Genomic DNA, 9,266 nt, shown 5'->3' on the forward strand with positions numbered 1-9,266 from the left:
GAAGCAAAGGTTGCTGCTTCGGCTCAAGTTGGGCCTGCACTGATCGCTTTGGGGAGACCCATTAAGAAAGCATAAAGGGTTGGGTTAAATTTTAAGGCTTTCCTGGGGAGGAGTTTTCAGATGAAACAGCCAGGAAAGCCTAGCATTAACAAGACTTTTAAAAATGGTAGCTGGCCACCAGACTTTGATCAGTCTGCCCTTATCTGAGACGATAAAATATTTGTATTTTGATTGTGTGAATGATTTAAAGGCCCCCCAAAGGCTCGATAACCATAAAATAGAGGCTCTGTTGGGCTCTATCTTTCTGCTATTTGCTGAGCGAACAAGTCTGGGACTCATTCAAACCTGCACCCAAGCCCATATTCCCTAGCTCATGGAGGCCACAATTTATCTCCAGCCTACTTCATTTTGCCAAACCCTCCCCCCAACCCCAAACTCTCCAATTCCCATTGGTTTCCACAAATGGAAATCAATTCTGACTTGCAATTGCTCACTTTGGAAAGAGGGGTTTTTAAAGTGACATTGTGCAGGTGGAACTGCTCTGGACACTTCGACCTAGCAAACAGCCGCCGAGTTTTCTGTCTCTGTGACTTTTATCGGCTCTTCCATTTGGGACGTAATACAGGACGGCCTTTCTCTCACCCCCCGTCCTGCGAGCGAGTGCTTGAAAGGTGCGCATCCGTCTAAGGTGAAAACTGGCAAGAGGCAGTTTTAGTTGGCATGATCTTGTTACGCGGTGTGCAGCGAGTCAGGCTTGACTCCCCGGGGAAAAGAATTACCTTGCAAATATCCAAGGTTTACCCGATTCATCACATCACTGGCTGTTAAATTTGCTACATCCTCTACAGAACATACAGAAAAAAGGTACAGACATAAACAAAGAGAGAGAAAGAGAGAGAGAGAGAGAAAGAGAGAGATCAGCAAGCAGTGATTTGGCAAATATTAGAGACAAGCTCCTGAGCTTCAGTGATAAAATGGGCAAAAGATAAAGAAAAGGGGAAAAGAAGGCAGACTCATGTGCTCTGTCCACGACGTCATGGGGTTTCGGACAACAACAGGTGGGATGCTGTGACGATGTATTCAGAGCACCACACCAATGCAACGGGGTCCAAAGGAGCTTCAGATTTCATGGCACATTTCCTCCTCTCTATACCTGGCTTTAAACAGCTTCCCCCTCTTCTCAAGCCACGACACTTGCGGTGTTCAAGCTAAACCTGCCCTCAATCCAAGGTGGGCTCAGGTGCTGCAGAGGACTCGAGCCAGCATGCCCCAGCCTGCAGCATCACGGTTAGACAGGACGTCCCTCCTGCGAGGTTTGGCCCCACCATAAACTCTCTCGTGCAATTATTTGGATTTTGTCTCAGCTCTTGGATCCAGCATTGCTGCTTGACCTGATAGGACACCCGGGGCCCGCTGTGATGGGGTCTAGCTTTCCTAGCCGGTTCACCCACCTGGACTTTTGCCTGTCCTGCAGACTGGATGTCCAGCAAAGGCTAGAGGACCGTACGTGATCGGGGCAGCAGGTCTTGAAACTTCACCAGCAAAGGAGCCTGGAAACCTTCTGAAAAGGCGGCTGTGCAAACAAACCCTATCTTTGGGTAGCCCGAACCCATATGGCTCTCTCTTTGATGGTCGGTATCTCAAGGTCTTTAGCAGCTTTTGCCCTTTTGTAGGCATAGATTAAGGCACAGATTTTTTTTCCATTTGCCTAATATTAAAGGGAGAGAAAATATGTGATCTTTGACTCACTTCTTCCACTACTTAACAGACGTCAGGTATCCAGGTGGTAGCCATATTGGTCTAGAGGAAAAAGCAATCAGGGCTTGTAATAGAGATGATATCTTTTATTAGACCAACAAGATTTTTGCACAAAAAAAAAAGCCTTTAATTGAAATTAAAGAAGCCCAAAAGCTTGCAATTAAATATATATTTTTTGCAAAAATCTTGTTGGTCTAATAAAAGATATCATCTCTATTACAAGCCCTGACTACTTAACAGATGCTCTTGCTGCCCCTCAGATAATATCCCAGGGCATTGTTATATTAAATTCTTATAATTTCTGTACCTGCCTTTAAGACTTCAGCATCCCAAAGCAACTGCCCAGCCCTGGCGGTTACCTACAAAGAAATGAGTCCTTCGTTTGCATATTAAGAGGAGGAAACGCCAACATCCAGGGTCCAGGCTCTGAGCCAGGGCTGGAAACAGCTGAACAAGAAGCAGAAATGCGTGGGACACTTAAAGCAGGGACAGCAGATTGAGAAGAAGTCCTAACTCTGGGCTGTGGAGGACACGTGGAAATGGCAGTACACGAGACACGAACACTCATAGTGTTCACCGCTCCACCTGCAGACTTTCAGCTGGCATGCAACTGTTCCTTACATACAGAAAAAGGCGCACAGACAAATGACCCACGGTGAGGTCTTTTAAGCACGTAAAAAACTTAGCGCAGTCCCCGCTATGTAGTTAGACCCTAGATGCAGCTTTGGTTACAATGACAGGGCACCATGCAATTACCATCTCCGCAGCCACTGCGTTTGCTCCGAACGGTGTCATTATATGGTCAAGCAGAATTAGTGTCCTCTCATCATGTATCTACCAACACTTCAATTCAGAAGACAACAACAGTCATCGCTGGTGCAACATCATCACTCCGACTTTACCGTCTGTGACTACTACAGGCTCAGACCATGCCTGACTACATGGCATGTGGGACCAGGACTTAGAGCCACCCCCGATATACCTCTCCAAACATCGCCGTGCCACTGGATCCCTGCTCAGAAGCGGGGAACAATGCTCCACGATCCCACGCCTGCCTGCACAACCGTTGAGTTCCTTAAATGCCTGTGAGAACAAGCTTAGATCCTACCAGGACACCTCTGATTTGAAACCCATCCTACCCTCTTCCTTGCTCCGTTTTGTTGAACCAACTGTGCCAATGGTTACGTCCATCCCAAACCCAAACACTTGGCTGTGTTGCATCTATTTCTTCCCTCCCATTCATAGCCGGAAAGGCTGCAAAAAACAAACCTCAGAAACCTTCTTAGCAACTAGGAATCCAGCCCCCGCCCCGTGTCTTGCTAGGGTCACCCCCGTTGCACAATTCCTCAGTGCACAAGACGGTGCTTATGGCTTGTGTCATCCTATATGAGCCTAGCTGCTACGTTGAGTGTATGCAGGAAGCCATCGCCTAGGGATGAAGAGGACAAGCGTTTCTAGCATGGAGGCAAACAGGCAGCAGCAGCAGCACAGGATGGCTAAAAGAAAGGAAGAAAAGAAAAACAAACACACGAGAGAGCTGGGGGCCAGAGACTGCGTCATAACCAAGGGATTATTGGATTCTTATTGTCCAAAAAGTTGAGAGAGTTGGTTGAAAAGTCCAGTTAAAACCCTTCACCAGAAATACGTGTTGCACTAGAGGATGCATACAATATGCTGAGGATATGGTACAGTGCTTGCTTTATGGAGAGGTCCGAAAGACTAACCGCTCAGCCCTCTAGCTCAGGGGTGGCCAACCCGCGGCTCTTCAGAAGTGAATACGTGTCTCCTTGAATCTTTGCACAAGCACACGGTGACCAGCTTGACCCAATGGAAGCTGGTCACTGTGCACTTGTGCAAAGATTCAAGGAGATGCATATTCACTTCAGAAGAGCTGCAGGTTGGCCACCCCTGCTCTAGCTCCTCAAACACCTTCATTATGAAGGATTTGAAAACACAGTCATGGGCTATTGCACCAGCCTATAAATTGGTGTTTTCCCATGCATGCCCCAGAGGGGAGAATTCTCGGACAACAATATTAGTGTCTATAATAAATGGATATTTTGGTTGCATATTGAAGGCCAGTGGTTTTGACCTGTCCTTAGCTAGCCATCGCTTCCGCAGGGATAGAGAATGGGTCATTTAGGAGTCTGTGCCCCCACTCGGACCTGCAGACCAGGGACACACGCAGTTATTACAGGTGAAACGAATTACACAGGCATCCACAGTGATTTGAGACCGCAGAAACGAGGCCAGTGGCTGAGCGCGTGCCCCTTATAGCCTCGATTCTGCAGTCCCAAGAGGAGAGCGGGGTGACGGGGCAGCTGAGTGCGAATGCACTATGCAGAACTACGAACCAGCTGGAAGATGAGACTTTGCTTCAGGATATTTATGCCCTGGACATGTCGGGTTCGATTAGGCTGGGTGCTAACTCATGTGATCGGCTTGCAAATGGGATGCGCTGCTGGAGAGACCATAAAGCAAAACCCAAACCTACTCACCGTACCCCGTGGTGGGCAAACCCAGGTGTTTCATCCGGTTTTTGACGAGCTCCGAAAGCTCCTGCCTTTCCGACCTCCTGTACAGACTCAGTCTCTGCTGGCTGATCCACTCGGCCGTCTTGCTCGTGTGCTTGTTTCCTTTCCTGCTCAGCCGGCGGGCCCACTGCATGCTTTTGCGCCGTAGCAAGGGGTGCTCAGACTGGTCGCTGGAGCAGGAGTTCCTGTGATGGCTCGTCTTGATGCTCCAGTGCTCCTTGACATCTTTGGTATCCTCGCAATCCTCAACATTGATTGAGATCTGTGACTGGAAGCCCCAGCAGTTCATAAGGGAAAGAACTAAAATGCCTTTTTTCCTAGCTACATTGGGACGGCCTGACTCCAACCGAGTTGGCTGTTCCCAGCACCGTGGCTGGAACAGTCTCGCATTATGGCCTGCAATCTGTTGCTATCAGGGGACCCCCGATTTTGGGGGAGACGATGACACTCAGGATGCCCGAGGAGCTGACTTTCCCATCACTATCTCTCCCCTTTACCGCAGACGTGACAAGCATGAGTCCACCATGCAACGTAAACCGCCCAGCACGGCGCGGATCCGCCTATTAGCGCCACGGGTTGCAGCACGTCTAGGAATCAGATTGCATTTAACTGCACGCCAACCTCCAGCTCGCGGCAGCAGCTTTCTATGAGCCTTTCAATCCACATGTTTTAAAGCTGAGGCTGGCTCTCTAATCAGCTATTCTTATCTGAATTACATGTCCCCGTGTAATTCATGGAGGGCTCTTGCTTTCTGAGTCTTAGCAGAGCGTGGTAAGTCTTATCCTGGAATTATTCCTAACATGAGGGATAAGAAATAGGTACGTATCTAGCATTTTAAGGATTAAGATCCAAAAAGGGAGAGAGTTACCTTCTAAAAATCCTGTCATTAGGCTGAATGAAACCACTCAAGCAAAGAACCACAGGCTGATTTAGCCAGGGATTAGCATTCACATTCAAAAGGAGAGCCAGCAATCGCTTCAAAGCGGTAGTTCAGGGCCATGTTCTCAAATAACTGAGCTACCTAGAAAGCAACATGAGCGCATGGGCGACTGAAAGATTTTGGTAACTGAAAGATTATTGCAGAAATGCAGCCACGCACCGATACGGAGATGAGCGCTGGGTCTCGACTGCCTGATCAAACAGGAATTTTAGGGGATTTTTTATTTCCGAGATGGTGCGCGCTCTCATTTTGACTGAATGCTTCAGCAGTTAAAGAGGTGGCTTCCTTTAGCCTAGAGGAACAAGAGCCAGTTTTCTTTTATGATTCGAGGCCTGTTCTTCACACTTTCCTTTAGGATGTCCTACGAGGCACAGCTGGGCTGCTGCTGCCTCATTTGGGGTCCTAAAGAGCAAGCCCTGGTGTCTAGAGGAGGGAAGTCATTCCCTTAGCCTGGTGGTGCTGATCATGAAGAGGGTGTGCAAGTGTCCAGAAATGAAACCCCAACATAAAATGGGGGGGGGGGGGGACTTTAATTGTGCGGTAGACATGCATGAAAAGCGTGCAAGAGGGGTAGAAGGACCTTGCACCAAGCTGACTCGGGGGGCATTGATTTGATCTCCTTCCCCTCAGACTTCCCCTGTTCTCTCTTGCTACTTCCCAGGCCCCAAAAACCCAAGACCAAAATAAGGGGCAGTGGTCTCAAGTTGCAGCAAGGGAGGTTTAGGTTGGATATTAGGAAAAACTACCTGACTAGGAGGGTGGTGAAGCACTGGGACAGGTTACCCAGAGAGGTGGTGGAGTCTCCATCCTTGGAGGTTTTGAAGACCCGGCTCAACAAAGATGATGTCGTTGGGGCTGGTCCTGCTTGGAGCAGGGGTTGGACTAGACGGGACCTCCTGAGCTCCCTTCCCACCCTCATTTTCTATGATCCAATTCATCCAGGGCCCTCCAGCAAGCCAGCCAAAGGGGACATTTGCACAGGGAATGCTCCTTCCCTAGGGAGGTAAAACTCGACCAAATTCTGGAAATTCCCCTTTTCTTTAGCACCCAGCTCGCTGCATTGCTCACTGCAAAGCTCCCCACCGCATTACATTAGAGCAGCCAGCACTATCTGAAGCAGAAGAAGATCCCGGGAAAGTTCTCCCAGGTTTAATGCAAACGCTACTCACCTGCGCTCTGATGTCATGAGGCTGCATTTGGAGGAAAGAAAAAGAAAGGTCAGGATGCGTTAAGAATGAATGCGTATTAGCGCTGGCTCATCATGGCCCAAATCACTGACCAGGCCTGTGCTACCAAGCTCTGCCTGTGTAGGTAGGTTGGCTACCAGTGTGAAAATATCCCTTTGCCCCCCATAGTCGATGTGGTTATAGCAGCAAAACCCCTGCTGTGGACAGAGCAATGTTGACACCTGAGAGCTCTGGTCACTCGTGGAGGTGACACAGCTATGCCAGCGTCCCCCGACTGGTGTCACGACAGCCGCCGAGACTGATGCAGACAAGACCTCTCCCCCCAAAGCCTCCAATCTCTAAGCAGCTGTTCAGGAGCTGGAAAGCCCTGGAGAGCTAAAGAAATACTTCATCATACCCTGTCTATGGCAAGCCCATGTTCAAAGCACTGCCCAAAACGCGGTGAACTCTAAAACCCCACCACGAGGACGCTCTGATCTGCATTTTATACACAGGGGCACTGAAGCCCAGAAGGATCAGGAGCCAGCTTTTTGAGGTCATTTAAAGACCTAACACCCACCAAAGCCAGCAAGAGCAGGTGACTCAAACATGTTTGAAGAGCTGTTTCTAGGTGACGTGCCCAAGGGCATGCAATGAGTCAGTAGCAGAGCAAGACCCCAGGATTGCCCAGCTCCGAATGCAGCATTCATCACTGTTTGCACCCACACGGATACATTATTCATGTTACTGCAATGCACCATTCGGGCACCAGCTTCTCTGCCTCCACTACATACATGTCCTCTGACAAAAGAGCCTTAACACAGACAGCAAAATTAAGAGAGAAGAGCAGTGAGTCAGCACCAGCCTCCTTTTTTGGCAGGTGTTTCCAGCTGTTTTGCACTGAACTAATGCATGCAAATGGAGGCTCTATATAACTTTATTGCATCCCCCCTCTGTTCCAACCCTTGGGGACGAACCCTAGTCAATATGGGTGCCCTTTGGCTTCTGGCAGCGTGTCTCAGCCATCCCCATGGTCATGGAAATGTCCCCTAGCTGGTGTCTGAACGCCCAGCCCCCCCATACAGGTTACAACAGTGCAGTTCACTGGTGCTCTGAACTCCCAGAGATGGGGGATCTGGCCAGCTTGATAGACCTTATTGCCCCAGGAGCTCTTCAACAAGCTGTGGCCCTTCCTCACCTCGGAGGTTGCAAACATGTGCGATTCGGTCCTGTAGATCCCAATGGGAATCTCTGCGCTGGAAGAGCAGAGCTTCTGGAAGAGGCGGCCGTACGTCCGGATCCACAGGTCATCTTCAGTGATCTTCATCTGGCCAGGAGCGGAAAAAATAATACAATGCTTGGCTAACACTACAGGGGCCAATATGTACATGACTGCATTGCAAACAGTCATCTCCGTATTGGCCCCAAACAGGAGTCAGTAGCAGGGCAGGACGGAGTGGTTGCAGAGTTTGGATACGGATCTGAACCTCTGCAGGGCTCCAAGGGGTCTGGACCCAGGGGCTGGGGGCCTTGGTTCCTATCCAAATCTCTCAGGTGGGGGGGGTACTGTTATAAATTTAACCTCTAGCATTAGCACTTAGTGCAGGTGACACAGAGGAAGCACGACACAGGCCTTGCCCTGGACACCAGACACTTGCACGACTGCAATTTACTCTGGCTTTGGGACACTGATATAAATTGCATCCGCGGTCTGAGCAGATGCATGCCCAGCTATTCTGGGAGAGTGCCAACGTGAAGGGGAGCAGATAAGGGCCTGCTCGCCAACAGCAAACAGCTATCCCAGAATAGCTTTGCACCTGTATCACTTGCACCCATGCAGTTTTCCTCCCCGTTATATTTTTTCCAAAGGTAGGGCTCATCATTATGCGACTGCCCCTTGATGAGGCTCCTAAATTATATTGATGTTCATATGTCATGTGTCCAAGCCCCTAGCCTGTGTGGCCTCTGCTTCGCCTGCAAACTCCACGTGGCAGCTGCAATACACCCAAGGACAAACAAGGAGGTCGTTAGGACTGTGTCCCAGGAGGCCTGTGCAGCGGGAGGTGGATGTCCCAGATCTAATCCCCACAAACGACCGTAAGGTTTGGATGCACGAGCAAACCCACCGTCTCGAGTAACTGCAGCGCGCAACAGGGTGAAATCAGCACTTACTGCACAGAGGTAGCCCGAGCCCGGCGTGGTGTCGAGGCCCAGCAGCAACCTTGTGATGGTGATCATGTAGTCCTTCACGAAGGACTGGAAGGACAGGGATGGGGGAGTCAGACAGGCCATGAGAAGGCTCATTTGTTTTGTTATAATCATTTCTCTTGATTTGCAAACGTCTTGGTCATTTAGGGGAGAAAAAAAAGTAGTGGTTCCATTCTCTTTTCCCTTCATTTCAGTTCTTAAACCTGCCCATCACCAAGATATCTGGGCACTGCCCTGAGCTGCATTAAGCAACCTACTCCAGTCTGTATGGCTCTTTCCTTCTCCTCCTCTCCCAAGGAAAAATGATGCAGGGTGTTGAGGTTCACGTATGCGTTTGCTACCCTGCTGCTATATCAAGCTTACTATTAATGAGAATTATTCTTCTCTACAACATGGGAGACAAACATGGCTAGCAAAGCTACAAAATATGCCCTCAAAAGCAATGCAGCAAGAGCACAATATGGAGGAAGCAATGCATCCAAGTGGATGATAGCTCCCTAAGTTAGACATGAACCATACGCAGAATCGTGGGGGAAGTCAGACAGTCTTAGAGGAGGAAACACTGGCCCACAAAAAGCACATGTGGAGCTCGGAGATTGCTGGTGGCAATAGATGCCCCCCTTGCTAGGAAGGAGAAGGCCAGGACTGGGATGCTTGGAC

General features: G+C 49.4%; 1 protein-coding gene across 3 annotated transcripts in view; it reads right to left on the reverse strand.

Annotated features, from left to right (window-relative positions):
• Positions 1-9,266, reverse strand: part of KCNT1 (potassium sodium-activated channel subfamily T member 1) — a 154,056-nt gene that overhangs the window by 9,718 nt on the left and 135,072 nt on the right. Inside the window, exons 25-29 of one of the 3 annotated variants that reach the window (XM_019475633.2) lie at positions 8,571-8,654; positions 7,597-7,725; positions 6,402-6,422; positions 4,257-4,560; positions 780-842 (exon numbers count right to left, since the gene is read on the reverse strand). In XM_019475633.2, coding sequence (XP_019331178.1) covers positions 780-842; positions 4,257-4,560; positions 6,402-6,422; positions 7,597-7,725; positions 8,571-8,654 — 601 coding nt within the window. The remainder of the gene's footprint in view (positions 1-779; positions 843-4,256; positions 4,561-6,401; positions 6,423-7,596; positions 7,726-8,570; positions 8,655-9,266) is intronic. The other 2 variants (XM_059715698.1, XM_014603731.3) reach the window with 2 other exon arrangements.

The sequence above is a fragment of the Alligator mississippiensis genome, chromosome 12 (assembly GCF_030867095.1).
Source record: "Alligator mississippiensis isolate rAllMis1 chromosome 12, rAllMis1, whole genome shotgun sequence".
In the NCBI taxonomy this organism is placed as follows: Eukaryota; Metazoa; Chordata; order Crocodylia; family Alligatoridae; genus Alligator; species Alligator mississippiensis.